The sequence below is a fragment of the Charadrius vociferus genome, unplaced genomic scaffold, assembly GCF_000708025.1.
Source record: "Charadrius vociferus isolate BGI_N301 unplaced genomic scaffold, ASM70802v2 scaffold176, whole genome shotgun sequence".
NCBI lineage: Eukaryota > Metazoa > Chordata > Aves > Charadriiformes > Charadriidae > Charadrius > Charadrius vociferus.
In genome coordinates this window covers 484,099-501,508 of record NW_009648961.1, presented here as the reverse complement: position 1 = coordinate 501,508, position 17,410 = coordinate 484,099, and the positions used below count along the sequence as shown (strand labels likewise).

Sequence of the window (17,410 nt, the reverse complement as noted above, 5' to 3'; positions counted from 1 at the left end):
GGAAGCTGGAACACAAAGCTGTCATAGTGATGCAAAAGTTAATAGGTGACATTTTGATCACTGCTGTAATACAGCAGCAGAACTCTAGGTTATTTTTGGTGCTTAAAGTAATCTTACAGGTTCAGGATCAGGACCTTTTTGTAAAAGATTGCATGCAATCTCCCACATACACACACGTAATGTGCTCCCCAAGGATTAAATTGTGTCAGACATTAAGAATGCACACTGTTCGTGGGATTTTCATCCCTTTGTGCATCTGTTTGGCAAATACAGAACTTAGAGCCTCGAGGGGAGATTGTCCACTTAATACTCCCTTAGAAGAAGGGCTGTTAAATGGTTAGTTTATCACTTTCACAAAAGTTAAGTATTTAGCCCTATTTAAAGTCCAATTCAGAGAATCCTCTCCCTTGGTTACTGTACAGCCGTAGACATGGCTGATGCGAAGTTTGATATAACTGAAATTGTGAGAATTTGGGATGAGGGAGAAATATGGTTCGTAAAAGGTGGATCTGCCACTGGGTTAAAAGACATTTTCTCTATGGGTGACTTGTCAGTTTTTAGGAAGTATCTGCCTGTTTTTGCCTCTTGTAAGGGTTGCCTTTCTCTACCAGTTCCTATTCTTTCAGCTGTTGAGTTTGTGCTTAACAGACAAGAATGGGAATGGTGATTTTTTATAAAATTATTGATTAATTTGTTTTATATGAAAGCCAACCCTTATGAAAAAAGTTAACATACAAATAAAAAGATATTTTGCTCAAACAAGCTTTGAAAGTAACGTTGTTATTTAAAAAAAAAAGATGAATGGATAGTGGCATAGAAAAAAACTTAGTATGAGGAAAAATTGGCTGCATATAAGAAATCGGTGATGCTATGTAGACAAAGAGAATTGTTAAATACATGAGAATAATGAACTGAAGAAGCATTGCTTTGAAGTGTCAGTAGGCAAAAGATAATACAGGTGGCTGTATTTTACTGAGGTTAAATCTCTGTGAAGTAGAAACATTTCCTTGTTCAGATAGCTTTGAATTTTTGACACCTTGAAGTTTCATTTGGTGGTGGTACTGATGTAAACTGCATGTTACTGTGAATGCATTAACATTACAATTGAAATTACAAGACTTTATAAGGGGAATGGCTCATTAAATTGTCTAGGAGTGCTGCTATATCTGGTGCTGTTGTGAAAATTGTTTTTAAATTTGCTTGTGAATTACTTTAAAGTATAGTAATAATGAAATTAGGTGAGCTAGAAAAGCACAGTGATAGGGAGCTGCCTCTTGGTAAGCTTAATTTCATATGTCTGGTTCTTGGAAAACTGGAGCAAGGACAAGTGAGGGATGGGGTGAAACCTGCCAAAGGACATATCTCTTGGTAATACGTTAAATGTTGCTTCACTCTGAGCAATATTATACAAAATGACTGATGGTAATAACATCGGAGTCCTAGAAGACCAGTCTGACCAGCAACCTAGGACACTGATGTGACACAGCATAGCCAGTTTTGAACACTTAAGCAGTAAATGCACTTGGTGTGTCCTAAATGTTTTGTATCTGGGAATATGGTGGGAGCAGTGTCATGCTGAGGGACTTTATTGTTGTTATGTCAGATACTGACAGTGCAGAGACCTGCTCCATCTATGTCCCATCTTCTCCCCAAACCCCATCTACTCCGCAAATACTTAGAGGTGCAAATAGGATTGTCAGCTATTCCTTGTAGGACTGTGTGTTAACATGTTAGCTCTGCAACCCTCCATCCCACACCACACCATATTCCTCACTGTCCTCTATGTTATGTTGCACTCACTGCCTCTTGTCCAACATTCCATCAGTCATTAAAGTACCTTCTTGTATTCATTAAGTCCATGGTGCCAAATACAGTCCTGTGACATATCTCTGGTTCCTCCTATATGGCACCTACATAGTATATTTCCCAAAACCTGTACCTTGCATGGTGTCATTTGCTGCCAGGCTGTGCACTAGTTTCTCAGGGATTGTGTATGTAGGTCCACAACACATCACTTGTCCAGCCTGCTATTTGCAGCGTTTCTGTGGTGCACTCCTGTGCCTCCCAGAAGATGCTCAGACACAGTGAGAGCACCTGATAGAGCTCCTTATCACCTGTAGTTTGGCTGTCACCACTTTTGCTATGGATAGGATCAGGAAGGCTTTCTGGCAAGGGGGTGGTAGGATGGTGCAGGTGAGAAAGAAGAGGATCAGGGATGTTGGAGAAAGGAGTGGGATGAATGATGGGAAGAATGAGACTAGTGAGGTGGTCTTCATCCATACATACAACATGACTTACAGACTGTCTTAATTCCATAATTTCCACAGCTTCCAGAGTTTCTGCCTCTGGGGACTTAAATGATTCCATATTCCTGCTATGGATTAAGCTACAGTATGTATTTCAGTAGAACAATAAAATGAAATGAAATTGTTTCCATTAAAAAAAAATAAATAAATCTGGTTCCCATAATCCTGTAGATGACTATAGCTAGCAGCACTGGAACTATTTTAGGTTCAGTGCTTTTATACTTCTGTGAGCGAAATGGTGAAGTGTTTTAAAGGCTTGTTTTGAGTAAAAGTTCTCATGTAAAAAGCGTGTGTTAGAATAGTGGTATAAAAAAATAAACCACCCAACAAATTCAGCATGGTTGGGTGAGTTGGAAAATTCTGGGAAATGTATTTCTCTGGTTGTATTGATTTACTAAAAACATCTCTATTTGTTAGCAGCAGAAATAAGATTTCTTTCAGGTTTCTCTGTGGAGCTGTAATGGGTGTGATGAAATACTCCTCTCTCTAAGTGGGGTCCACAGCTGGTCTAGTGGGGGGTGTCACACAAAGTACAAGTTAGATCTCTGACAGATGGGCTCTGCCGGGTGTAGTTGTGCCACTTCCTGTTGTTTATCCCCCGTTCCTCTGAAACTGTCTGCCCTCATCCTGTGCACAGCAAAAATGGCAGACACGCTTGTGTCCTCCTACACGTTTTCCCAATTTACAGCCCATTGTACTAGCTGAAGCTGCTGCTGATGTTGAGCTTATAAAGGTTCTATTGCAGTGGTTGAGGCACAGGCATCTGTGCAGCTTGCCTGCTCTTGACAATATGCTGATGTTAAGTGGATGGGACAAATTCATCTCTGGTGGTGCAGAGGAACTTTACCTCAGTTTTAGATAAAAGCGAGTTGGCAGTAACCAACTATGCATCCTTTGTGCCACCTGGGATCCAATGAAGTGAATGTTCTGTGGTTGTTTTGTCCTCCTGTGTGTGGCCTTCTTACTGAAAGAGTGAGTCAGGGTGTTGGACCAGCCTGAAGATGAAATGGCAGTTGGTCTCCTACCTCAGTTTTTGTTGCCGCCTAGCTGGAGAAGAGACAAATGCTGTGGTATGCCCATGGGTGGTTTGTTGTCATCCCATATGCTCTGTACAGGAGAGGGCATGTGGTGAAGTGGATTGACTCCCTACAAAGCTTAGCATTGTATGGAGAGAGGGACAAAGATCTTGTCTGTATATTCTTCTCAACTGCAGCTTTCAGTGGCCAGATACCATTCTGCTTTCATTCCAGCTAAAGCCCTAGCGTGCATAGGCAAAACTGTTATTTGCATCAGTGGAACAAACAATTAATTTTTCAGTGAAAGAGAAAAACAGACCTACCTTGACTGCAGAAGTTGCAAATTCCTGTTTGAGTATAATTTAAAATGGCCAGTATGTCTTAAAGTATACTTAACATGAAAAAAAAAAAAAGCCTTAGGAGTGTGAGAAAAAGGAATACTGGAATCATCTGGTTTTTTTTCCACTTTTTACTATTGATTTTACCACTTGCTTTTGTTTCCTGCTGGAAAAAGACTTAGTGGTTCTTTGAGCCCAGCTGCATTGGGAAACAACTTCTGAACATCCAAGATGAGTGAGATTTTCAAGCCCGGGGTGTAACAGAGTCCCCACATTTAAACTTTGGTGAAAGTTTCACTGTCAGAGTTTTGACACAGTACATGAAGACAATGATTTATGTCACTAATAACCTCTAGGACACATTAATTTGTTCTGATGTATGTGGAACAGTTCTACACTCATTTCTTGAGTGGAATTAATGAAGCCACTCTATGCTGGTGTAATAAAGTAACTTCTGTTTAAGCAACACATTTTGATTAGTCACCGACATCAGTTGCAAGCAACAAAAAAAGAGAATTTTCTAGGGAGTAGGATGGAGCTGGCAGTGGTTTTAGACCTTTTAAATCCTGTTGCATCTATCTCTCACCACAGTCATTTAGTTATTTTTCTTGCCCTTCCCCTAATACATGCATGCATGATTAAAGTCATATTGAGTGATTATTCTTTTACCGCACCATGTATTTGCTGACACTGTCAGTCATGTCTTTATCAGCAAAAAGATTTTGTTAGGTTGTGTCAAGCACTCCAGTATGTTCACTTGATGCGGTGGCTGTCAAAAGAGTTTGAATGAATTAGTTCAAGAACAATCTTTTTAGTAACAATTAAGTGTGAATTTTTCTGTTGTTGAAGTAGTCTACTACAGTATACAGTGCCGAACTCTGTGGGTTTAAAATAATTTTTCTGGGGATGATACGTTGATTGCTAGATAAAGTGGTAAAAGCCTAGGGTGAAAAAGAATAACAAGATCTGGGTCATATTTGCTGGAAGTGCTTCTGTGTCAGTGGAGAGCCATTCTAAACCCATTTAGTTATAGCTGTTTTAAATGCAACCAACTGACAAATTCACACACTTTTGCATGTGTTATATTGGGTAAAGAGGTGGGGTTTTTTTCAGTTCAGAGTTTATAGTAATTCTTAGGTGCTACTTGAGCAATAAATGTTGATTAAATAAAGTGCCTCATTACGGCCACAATATACTGCCATTTTGTGTGGTTCATGTTGGCTTGCTCATGCTGCAGTATACCCAGGGGATGAATGCAAGTTGCATCTTGTCACAAGTCGGATATTGTTTTTACTGTGAAGTCAGGGAGGATGTTGTCAGCAGTGTCCCTGAAGACATCTTGTGGTATTGGCTAGGAAGCTATTTGGACTTGCCTGCCCAGGGCAGGTGTGTTCTCTATTTTAATGTGTTTTGCATGCATTTGTTGAATGTTGGCTTTCATTGCATGTTTTGTTGAAACTTAAAGTGCCAGGTTTAGAGAGAACATATGGATACACTCTGCTTCCATCTCATTTATTTAGTTTGCCAAACAAAATCTGTTAAAGCCTGGAAAGATTGCTTTCGCCAAGCGTAGCTGGTCAGTAAGTGATGTAGTTGATTCTTAGAAAACCAAAGCATAAGTGTTGTATTTGTGAAGCCACTTCATCACATTGAACTTAATCCTTAATGCAGAGAGAATGTACACCAAAGTCAGCAGGGAAAAGTGATGTGTGTCAGTTTTCTTCTTTTTTTTCATCCTTCGTCTTTCTCTGGTCAGCAGTGCTGTTCTGGTGGTACCTGGGTTTAGCAGAGATACAGCTGAAATGCTGCCAGCAATATATCATGCTACCACGTGTTTCAGGTCTTGAATATCAGCCTTTGTTTGTGGTTCCTATTCTTCCTTCTTGAAAACCCATTTTCCCAAGATGAGTATTTGGGGTGGTACTATAGAGTCTGGCTGCCTGGGGGTGAGTGGTAAGTCCTGAACAAGGGTGTCTCTCATGTCTTCCTTTTTTCTTCCGGGTGAGCCAAAATTTCAACCTTAGAAGCCAAATGATACTTAATGGCCAAATATTCAGAGGTGGAGTCAATCACATTCTCTCAGGGAAGTGGGTGACATTAGTGAGCATGGGGACAGCATAGCCCCACCAGGTTATGGCCTAGTATGTGCAGCAGCCGCCCACAGCTGTGCACAGATCTCCAGTCCAGCTCTGCTGGTAAAAAGCATGACTTTATGTGCGTTCTGGCCCACCTGCCTTCAAATCAGTGGGAATGTAATAAAACAATTTTTGTTTTTTTTCTCTTTCTTCTTCTAGTGTAGTCTACTTTTTTCATTTCTAGAGGGGATGCCCTGTCAAATTGCGAAAGTCTTTAGTTTCTATTGCTCTGTGATTGTGGCACAGTGATCTATTTTTTCAGTGTAGTTCAGTATGACTGGCCTATGTGTTCATGCTTGTGTCTCTTTTACAAAGAAAGGGCTTTTTTTCTGGTCAAACCTATTTCATAAAGAGGTGGGGTGGGTTTTTTTTTTTTGGTGGGTTTTTTGTTGGGTGGTTTTTTTTTTTTTTTAGAAACATGGCATGCTAGTACAATTCACTTTTCAATTTCTGTGGCAGTGTGTCCTGTGCTGTCTAGCTCACTGTTCCATCCTGAATATTTCCTCTGATCCTCTTTAAGGTATCCTTTTTGGCAAACATTCAGGATGGAACACTGAGCTAGACGACACAGGACTTCCACAGTGTGCCATACACAGCATCAAAATGTTGACGGTGGCTTCCTTTTAATTGCCTCTATCCTAAGACTTAAGAAAATTGTTATCTCCTCACTACTGAAAGCTACTTTTAACCCAGTGGCGGATCCACCTTGTATGGACCATATTTCTCCCTCATCCCAAATTCTCACAGTTTCAGTTATATCAAACTTCACATCAGCCATGTCTACAGCTGTACAGAAATGGTTGAAGGCTTGAGAAAGCATACAGAGGGAAACACACATGAAGCCTTCAACCATTTCTGTTTGAGTCTTTCAGAGTCAGACATGACTTCTGTGGCATTTTCTTTCATGGACCTGTTCACCTTCCCCTGAACCTGTAAGGATGTTGATCATTCATTGCATACTCTGTGTGAAGAATCACTCTTTTATTGCTTGTTTGGACTTGTTACATGTTGGCTTCATTGGGTCTCCCTAATTCCTGTATTGGAATAGACAATGTATAATCTGTGCTCTTTCTGGGTTTGTGTGTTTGTGGGTTGTTTTTTTTTTTTTGTTTTGTTTGTGCCACTGCTGGCTTTATGGGTCTTTTTCCTGTCCTTCTACTCCCTACTTAGTTACCCAATGTCTGCTTAGTTTCCTGAAAATACTTTGTGAGGGAGATCTGAATGATGTTTTCTGGCTTTTGCAGAGAGAGGTCTTGCTTTGCAAACCTGTTGGATTTCTTGGAAGGGCTCAGCAAGTCTGCGGACAGAAGCTGTTTTGACTCTTTCTCATATTTCATGATTTGCCCTGTGAAGTGTTGAAGCTTTTTGTCCTCAAATTTACAGTCTGGAGCATGATAATGGGGACTGCTTGAATGTTTTCAATCAATGGCTTTGTAGGGAGGACTGGTAAAAAGTATAGCACAGGGGAAGGCCTGGAAGTCTGAGATTGCATCTATATGGAGTGAGTAAAGATTGAACAGAGTCTCCATAGCCCTTCTGGTCAGGATGGTTTACAACCCAAATTTACCCACCAGTTCTTCTATTACAAAGTAAAGCTTTCAGTTTTGCATTCAAAAGAAGCCAAAGGATATATGGATGGATTTGAATGAAATCAATGGATTTATTTTGAGGTAGTGTGAATGCATGTGTATGTAGTCTGCTTTTCCAGGCTAAATATGTTAGTTGGAAGTGCTGAAAATAGGAACATGTTGCAAAAGGCTTTCTGTGCAACTGTCAGTCAGAGGGGATTACAGAGGGGACAGTAAAGCACTCATTATGAAAGTTGAAGGCGTCACCCTTTTCCTCTGTCCTGCTGTGACCTTCATGAGAAAGCTGCCCTTTGCATCCCTGCTGGCAGAGGCCAGCAATTTGTCTGGTTCCGTCCCTGTATGGAGAAGGGGACAGACAAAGTTCCATACCATTCTAGGCAATGCCTATCCTCAGCAAAGCTAGACTTATCACCTGGTGAGGCAACAGGCTGTGCCTGCTTGGTTAGGATGCAGATGGTTAAACAGAATTGTGGAAAAGTTGCTTACAGTTGACTAGATGAAGAGAACTTATTTTATAAACAAGCTGGTTTATGCAGGAGACATTGCATGATGCTGATAATAAGCAGCTTTTGCTCTTCTTCCCTTTTTTTTTTTTTTAAAAAGGGATTGATACTTCAGATGGTAGCAGTGTTATGAGCGATTGTGAAACTACTTGGATTAAAAAATTGAATGAGGAAGGTTTTTTACCTTTGTGCATTAGACAGTAATTCGAAGACCTCTTGAATACTTTTATTTTTTTCTTGGTAAACTAAGCCTTTGAGCTTTTTTGCTGACCTCTATAAGTGGATCACACCAACTGATAGCTAAACTTTTGTTTTGAAAACTTATGGAAAGATAAATGCTAAAATAAACATGATAGCTAAGAAACAATCAGGCATGTGGGTCCTAGAAAGTCAGTTCTTACCTAGGCTCAAATTATTACTGGATTAAGTTTCCACTGACTACTCTAGATTTATTTTTTTATCATCTTTTTAAAGGACCTTGAATTCCTTTGTTAAAGTCATCCCTGTCTGTATATTTGTGTGTAGTATTGCAGGAGGAAAATGGCATCTGTGGTGTTATACAGGCATAACCTTCCCACTGCATTCTATATTAAAGAAAACTATGTGTTTGTTTTCTTTCTCCTTGAACTTTTCAATTTGTTCCTTTTCACCCTTTACCTGTCCTACTAAGCTGCTTCAGCTTTTCACCGCTGTCTTGCAGACCTTTTTTCATTACTTTCATTTGTCTTCTCAGGTGCTGATTCACCCACATGAAGTAGTATGAAAGACCACGAAGTAGCTCCTTTCTCTTTCTGGTGTTTGTTTGCTGCCTTGATTCCCTCCTGCTTTTTCTTTTATTAAAGTCTTCCAATCCTGGAAGTAGATGGAGGAATGAAGGCAGGAGGCTATCACAATAACAGTTATAAAATGATGTGAAATATAAATAATAGTATAATGGCATGTACCATGAGGTATGTCCAAGATTCTCCTAGAATTGATGATCTTTCAAAGCTTGGGAAGATGGATTGAAGTTGGTGGGTGCAAGGAGTCTTTGGAGACTAAAAGCAGCAACTGAATAGACCCTGAAGGGAAGACTGGAATAAGAATGGCTTTCTTAGTGGGAAGGTCTGATTCTTACAACATTTGAATGTGTTTCTTAAGGTGATGAGGCTAAAAAGACTTCTGCAGTCCCACCTAGGCAGCTATCCAAGGTGCAAGGGAGCCCCTCGATGGGCTGAGGGTTGTAGTTGAACCATGGTGCTACCCTGAGACACCAGGTGCTGCCAGTTTGTTTGAGTCACCAAACAGGGAAGAGATGAGTACATTTTCATAATAATAAGACTGTATTTCGTTGAGACAGTGAGCAATGATCCTCATGGTGGTGCTATGTGAAGGACAAGGTCTTGTACCTACGAGTTCTTCCTCTGTTCAGGTGGCTTGTGCTCCTTCCACTTCCTTATGTCAGCTTAGGCAGTTTGAGTTATCCTGAGAATCTGTTCAAGTTCCTGAACTAGTGGAAAATGATCTCTGTCACCTTACAGTTCCCCCTCCCTGTTCCTTCCTAAGTTTCTTGCCCTCTTTTGCTCGCCCCCATGTTGGCATATAGACACTCTGTGGTCCCACAAGAGAAGAGAATGAGGAAGAGTGGGGTGATGGGAAGAAAGAGGAGGTGGTGAATCAGATGGTTTTAGACCTGTGGCCATAATAAATTATATAACTGTTTTTATTGCTTTATGGTATGTAAATTACTTGGTAATTTCTAGCACAGAAGTTGAGCAAAAAGCATGAAACTACTTAACAACTCTACTTATAAAACACTAGTACTTTGGGAGTCAGATATGTCATTGTTGAGTGGCTAACATCTATCAACAGTAAAAATGTTAATTCTCTGAATAGTAAACTGATAGTTATGACTTGGACCCAAGTGTTCCCCTTAGTCCCCTTAAAGTTGTTTTGTTTCCCTCAATTCTTATTCAAAATAACTTTCTTAATCTTGGAAATGGACTGAGATTGGTATCAGTGCAAATCTGTAAGTGTAAACCCTGTCCTAATGTTTTTGCATGAATGCAAGGTATTGAATGTCTTCTGCAGCACTTTGCGTGGTGGTGGAAGGTTATTTTAGACAGAAAAGTCTAGACAGTTCTTAGGATCTATTGCACATTTCTACACCTGCCAAAATTTGGGAAAGAGTTTTGTTTAAGTTACACTGCAGTTCCTCAGATGGGTTTTCATGATATGAATAACACTAGCTAGACTAGTCTTTCTTCCTCCCTCCTCAAAAAAGTCACTGCTACAATTGTTGTAAAACTTGGGTAACATTCTGCAATTGCTATTTCTATTTTCATCTTCCATCATTCTCTAGTAATTATGTAAGTAGGTAGAATGTTATCTTTCACACATGGTTTTGATGTATGTGCAAAGAATCATATAAAGTTTTCTTGTGCAATTGAGACAAATGCTTTTTAAACACACTTTGAGTGTGTTTGAATAGATTAGACTTCAGAAGGGCTCTTCAGTGGAAAGAGGAGATAAATATAGATATCTTTTCCAATATCAGAGTCTTAATTGTGGGTTTTTTTTTTGGAAATAGAGAAAACTATTTTCTTGCTTGAACCTGCTAATATTGAACTGTTGAAAATGACCTGGCAGGTAAGAAAGCTTTTTTTTTTTGAGTAATGTAGACGGCCTTTTATAGTTTTTAATTCATCTAAGTTTCTCGAACATGTCCAGGCTTTGGTAATGAGCAGCACCAAGTGTACGTGAGGCTCTGAAGTTCACAGGGAAAATACGTGGAAGGGACTGAGATGTTTGGAAGAAGGAAAAAATGAGCAGTTCATTTAGATTACAAGTGGCATTTGAATGCTGACTTTTAAAAATTTACTCAAATATTTAGTTTATTTTATTGAACTGATTTATGAGTTCTTTTTTCCTCCCTTCTCCTTTCCCTCTGGAGAAATAGGAATTTTTTGGTTTGCATATGATGTTTAAACATTTCATTCATATGATGGAAAATTAAACAATAGGCTATAAATGTGGTTGCAATCTCAATTAAAATGTTTGAGATTTTTCCATATGTTTCTTAGGAAAAATAATAACAACACTAATGTTAGTAAGTTTATTATTAGTGAATGTTTGCCATGAGTGTGTGGGTCTGTCTTCACTTCCTGCTTTGCATAGTTTTGGTCCCATAATCTTAAACACATCTCTAGCTGAGCGGCTGTGCCTATGTGTTGACTGTTTTGAATTAACATTTGTGTGATTCTATAATATTTTATTTTATAAAATATAGTTTTATGGTGTGGTTGTGGAAGTATTGTTTTCAAGCACTCCTATTAAAAAAAAAAATCAGAGGTAGCTGTTTCAGTTGTAATAAACCTTCGAGAACAGGCAAACATGAATTACATAAAAGAAAAAAGCACAAGTAAGCGGAAAGCTGTAGTTGTATTTCTTGAGGGGGATATATACATTTGTGAGTCTCGTGTTTTAGCACAGAATGAGGATCTAGGAAGTTGAGTTAACACACAGAAAAGATAGGCAAAAGCAACAGTGCATCCAAAAAACTTAAAAAATAAAAACTTCATTGCATGCTGAATGAAGTGTTTTACTTTAGGCGTTTGTGTAATTTGTAATGGAAACTATGGGCATACAATGGCAAATGATGGGAAACAGTGATCTGCAAGACAGCATTAAAAATTGGGAATGCCAAATATGTGTGCTGTATGTCAGCCTCAGTTGAGAATTTGTTTTGAAAAAAAAAAATTGTTAAACAATGAAGGCCAGATTTTTTTATTATTTTTCCTGGGAAAAGAGTTTGCATAGCCTAAGGGAGAATTTGGTGCCTCTGGGAAAGAGAACACTGGGCTCAATTTTCAAAATTTATGTGGCCTTGCCAAGACATCTGGGAAAAAACAAGAGTGCACCCCAAACAACTGTAGCCCTGGGATACTCTGCTCATCTTGCACGTGGGTTTTCCCATTCATAATTATGCTTAAAAATCAAGCTGTGCACAGTAGTAGTTCTGCACGTGGAGGAGTCAAGCTTGTTCAGCCAGAATTTGATGCACTGCAATAAGTAAACTTGCCTGAGTCATGCCAAGGGTTGACTGTTAAGTGCCAGGATGTCCGTCCTTCTTAATTTCTGAGCAAGCATTATAAAGACAAGTGATGTGTGTTAAGTAAGCCTGGGCCTTTGAGAGTCTGTAATCTCCAGATCTGCTGTGACCAGAGACTGCAAGGCAGCAGTGACTGCTCGTGCTGCTGTTATGAAAAGAATATGTTTCATGTGACTCCTAGAATTCCCCCTTGTGATGTGTCTCAAATGTTTTCTTGGCAGTAGCGTGTGCTGGGAGTGCTTGTTTTCCAGGCTGCTACTGCAGCTTCATGAGTGGAACTGAGTGCTGGTCTTCTGGCTCTCGTTTCCTTGTGGTTCAGGATGCTGTTCGTGTTTCTCATCTGCAGCATTCAACATCCTGTCCATCTCAATGGCTTCCTTTTGAGCCAGCGTAGTGGATAAACATCCTTTATACAGCTAAAGGTTCAATTTTTTAAAACTGAGTGGTCAAACAGTGTAGCTATTGTGGATGCTACAAAGTAGATGTCAAATTTGTAATGTGATTTTTTTTTTTTTTTTTTGGTCAGGTCAGCTGTTTCTGGTGAATGTGATGTATTTCTACACAACAGATCTAATTGGATCTCTTCCCTTTGCTCTAGCTAATATGTTGAAGTGGAACAGGGCATCAAGAGCACTGCATCATCTCTAAAATAACACATACATCCAAATGTTTTCCCCAGATTTTTGCTGCATGCAGGATCTTTAAGAACAGAGGAAATGAGCAGAATACACAAGAAAACAGGATTAACACGTGAAGTTTAGTTGAATAAAACAAAATGAAAAGCGGAAATCCCTTCACTTATTACTGGATAAAAGATACTGTAGAGAACAGGACTATAGAATCACAATTTAAAGTGAGGATTTTGGGGATATTGCTGGCAAAAAATTATTCTAAACTGTTTTAAAAATTCTTCATAGATACAAAAGTGAATTAGATTTCTTATTGGTGTGTGCCTTTAATCCTTAGAAAGGGGAAGGAATGGCTGATTCAGGAAGCTTCAGGGTGTCATAAATCAAGGAATAATGAGACTGGAGCCAAACATCATTTTGATTGCTTTGCCTTTGATTGTTCCATTTCCCTCTTGTCTTTTATATGTAAGTGGATGGGGAACTGCAGGTTTTTGTGCTTTTGTTTGCTTGTTTAAGTAGGCTTTAGGCAAGATCTTTGTTCTTGCCTTGCCTTGTTGTATTTAAAATTTTTTTTTTTTGGTCAGTTGTCATTTTTTTTTTCTTGTTGCTTTGGTTGTTCTTTGGGGGTTTGGGTTACCTCAATAGCTGAGTCTATGCATGCCCTCTGATACCTTTGCCTGTGTAGGCACCAAAAGGACATCCTTACCTGCTTAGTTTGATCCACTGATTTAGGTGACCCAAAGATCCACAAAACCTGTATATTCCATTTCTGTGCCCCTGTGGTACAACTTCAGTTTCACTGCAAGTTTCTTTCATAAGAAGAAATGTCACATATTGCATGAGCTTGCCATTTGTGCCTTTTGCAGGGTTTGTGTGGTGGTGGTGGTGTGGTTTTTGGCTTGTTTGTTTGTTTTAAATCAGGAGGGAAGGTAAGAAAAGACATAAATCTCTAATCACACCCCCTTCTTTCTCTCTTTTGTGTTTTGATAGGCCTGGATGATTGCCTGCAGCAGTATGTCCATAAATTTGAACGGGAGAAGATAAATGGTGAACAGCTGTTGCAGATTTCTCACCAGGACCTTGAAGACTTGGGTATCTCACGGATTGGACACCAGGAACTGGTTCTAGAGGCTGTGGACCTCCTGTGCGCACTGGTTAGTTAAGTGGTGAACAGACACGCAAAGAATTTCTTAAGGTGCTCTTTTGGGTGAATAACTAAGGCAAGTCTGACAAAAACAGAATACCTGTGTCTTTTGCTTTCTGTTACACGTCATGGTGAAAGAAAAGAGTAAGAATTTGTTTAATTTTTGCAAACTTTGTGTTAATAGCTCTAACTTTTTCCTCATAAGAGGCAATGCTAATTTATTCGGTTGCACTTCTAAAGAAAGAAGTTGTCTGAGTAGCATTGTTAGATCTTGTGGCTTCTGTTAGTGAACAGAGTGATTAAAATTGCTATTGAGTGGAGTGAATTTGTCATAGAAGATAGAAGACATACTGTTGAAATGACAGCTGCTAATGGTTCCTCACATCAGTTGAAACAGGTTTAGGGCAATTCTGTAGTCTACACACAAAGTGAAGAAAATGTTCTTGAAATGAGGGATGTTTTGCTAACTCGGTTACAGTCAAGTTCAACTCTCATTGGATTCAGAACTTATGGTGTGCCTCTGTCGTACTCCTGATATATGACTGCGCGCATACTTTTAAAACAAACACACTCTGAAAAGAATAAATATATTTCGGGTTGTTTTGCTAGTGCAGGCTTTATTTAAAAGCCGTAATTTGGACACAGTCTTGAAGATGTGTTTGATGTAACACAGTGAATGAGCGCCAGAGGTATACATGATTACATCAGGGAGAAGGATGGGAAAGGCTGCCCAATGATTCCTTGGCCAGCACTGACCCAGCTTTGCCTTCATTAGGCAAGACTTGCAGCACCAAGCATACTAGTCTTAAAATGGAGAGTCTTTATTTGCTGTGTGATACGTGCTTTATTTGCTGCAGAGAGGTGCTACAGGGATCATTTGTACTCCATAACCAGGAACAAATTGGATGGCCTGTACTGAAAGTAGTGGATTTCATCAAATCACTTGATACAATCTGAAATGTTTCCCAAAGATGTGCTCTTATATTTGAAAAATGTTTTAGTTCCTCTTCAGTATTTGATCTATCAAAAATTTTTAACATTTAATTGAAAATCTAATAGAAGAACGTAATTACCCTGAAGTGCAGTTCATGTTGTGGGAAGGGATAATCGGTTGGGCAAGTGAATGGGTCTGGTGAGTTGGTAAATGTACTGTGTGCTGTATACAGTCCTGACTGAAGGAATGGATGTGGCAGCCCCCAAAGGCGCTTTCTTCTTCTTACTTGTTAAAATATTAGAATAAAATGAACAAAGCTGGATGACCGCCAGAACCTAAAGCTGTTTATCTCCTACAATTTCCTTCTAATTTCCTTTGTAGACAAAAGTTTTGACCTCAGACTCATTTCTGGAAATCCTTTGTGAAATGCAGCTCAAGTTAATGCATTAGACAGAGTTCACATATTGCAGCTGAAATGTCCTTGTTCCCCTTTAAGAGGTGAAGGAACAATTCCTGTGTTTTAGGTATGCCCTTTTGTCACCTTGATTCCCCTTGCCTTGAGTTTTTGGGATTGTTGTATAAAATCACAGTTGATTTTGTTCCCAAGGGGATGGGGTGTTTTAGGTTCTAGTGACAGCCAATTTTTTATTTTGCGGTGTCTTTTTTGTGTGTGAGAGAATAAATGTCTCCCTATTCCATTTAGTTCTTTGAAAGTGGGTCTGTGTATTGGTATTATTTAGCGATGGTTTTTTTTGTGTGTATGTGTATGGTGACATTTTGCTAACTTTTGGGGCCTTGAATTAAAAAGCAAAGGCACTACTCTTGTGTTTTTTTTTTTTTTTTTTCCCCTTTTTCCCTTCCCGCTATGGATTGGCTGGCCAGCCTGAGGTCAGACTTTGAAAGCTGCTGTTCTTGGTGATGGGTTGGGGGTGGGAAGGGTACCTAGAAGGGGTTTTGGTGGTTCCCCAGTCCTGGAGTTTTCAAGAAGGGTTTTCCTTTTTGTCTAGTTTGCCAAGAAACACTTGCGGCTCTAAAGGCAATGAAGCAACTCTTTGGAGCACCTTTCTCCTGCAGTAACCATACAGACCTTTTTCCAGCCTCAGTAGATTAGTTATAAAAATGCAGTGTGAAGGTAGTCCTATCCTTGAGAAAGGACACCAAATGCAACTTTTTTATTTTATTTTTATTTTATGGTGATAGAGGCATCTTTGGCAGCTACTCTGCCAAGCTGAAAATATGTCTGCAAGTTATGGTGTTTGCTGCTATGGTAAGTGAACTCTAGAACCCATATGGCTGAAAGAGAAATGAATGCATCTTTTGCTGCTTTGTTGATAGGGCAGTGTTCCCATGTCTCCTCAGTAGCAGCTGCATGTGCAACAAAGCTGTAGCTGAAGAGGCAGCAGGAGAGAAGGGTGGACAGGGATAAAAAGTAAAGGTTTCCTGGGAGAGCACTTGAGCTGGTCTAATATGTTTTTCTGAACAGGTGTTTGAGACTTATTTAAGGAATTTAGAGGACATATCAAAGAAACTGAATTCCCCAGAGGGGAAAAACCCATCAACTTCAGTGCCTCCATCTTTTTGTCAACGACAATATTTGCACGGGGGAGGAAGGGATGGGAGGAAGAGATTTCTTAGTCAACAAGTATTTGGGGGAGGGGGGAGCAAACATACATAAATATGCTTTTTAAACTTGTACAAAACTGCAAAATCGGGGACAGGGATGCAGAAAATAAGCTTTCACAGCCAAATAATTGGGACAAAAAGTATCTAGAGTGGTGGTGAAAACTGAGTGCTCACTCATCATTCCCTGATGAGTAGGCTTGCTTGTTTGGGCTTAATAAATATAAAACAATGTAAGCATTAACAGTAAACTGTATGCAAATATTTTCACTTTTAATGTGTCGTTTGGATTAGATTTCTGAATCTTTACCTACTCTTTATGATGGGAGAGTTTGGAAGCAAAAAAGCAGCTGATTTTTCTTGCGGTTAGAATGCAGAGGTACTACTTTTTGGCAACCTGAAAAAAAACCCAAAACAACAACCAACCCCCCAAAAAACCGAACAAGCCACAAACAAAAAAAACCCCATAGCTTTTAGCATTGTGCCATTGATAGTTTCACTGGTAGAAATGTTCTGCCAGCATATTTGCAGGGCAACAAAACATAGTATCATAACAAAAAATAGAACATGCATACATGAAGACTTCTCCTTTGTGGATAATCCTTGTCAAAAGCACCACATCTATAGAATCATAGAACCACTGAGGTTGGAAGGGACCTTTAAGATCATCGAGTCCAACCATTAACCTACCCTGACAAAACCACTTCTAAACCGTGTCCCCAAGTACCACATCTACCCTTTTTTGAAACGCCTCCAGGGATGGCGAATCCACTACCTCCCTGGGCAGCCTATCCCAATGTTTAATAGCCCTTCAGTGAAAAATTTTTTCCTAATATCCAATCTAAGCCTCCCCTGACATAACTTGAATCCATTTCCTCTCATGCTAGCACTTTTCACCAGGGAGAACAGGTCAGTCCCCACCTCTCGACAGCCTCCTTTCAGGTAGTTGTAGAGAGCAATACGGTCTCCCCTCAGCCTCTTCTCCAGGCTAAACAACCCCAATTCCCTGAGTTGTTCCTCATAAGACTTGTATGAGCAAGTTTTCTAGAGGTCTCAACTTAAATTTAATGCTGTTTACTAGGAAATTTGGGACTCCAAAGGATTCT

The 17,410-nt window shown here is 39.6% G+C and overlaps 1 protein-coding gene across 1 annotated transcript in view; it reads left to right on the top strand.

The window, feature by feature from the left end:
• Window positions 1-430: 430 nt before the first annotated feature.
• The window catches only part of CNKSR3 (CNKSR family member 3), a 132,742-nt gene continuing 115,762 nt past the window's right edge, over window positions 431-17,410 (top strand). The window contains exons 1-2 of the mRNA XM_009887613.1: window positions 431-587; window positions 13,597-13,760. Of these exons, the coding sequence (XP_009885915.1) occupies window positions 431-587; window positions 13,597-13,760 (321 nt within the window). The remainder of the gene's footprint in view (window positions 588-13,596; window positions 13,761-17,410) is intronic.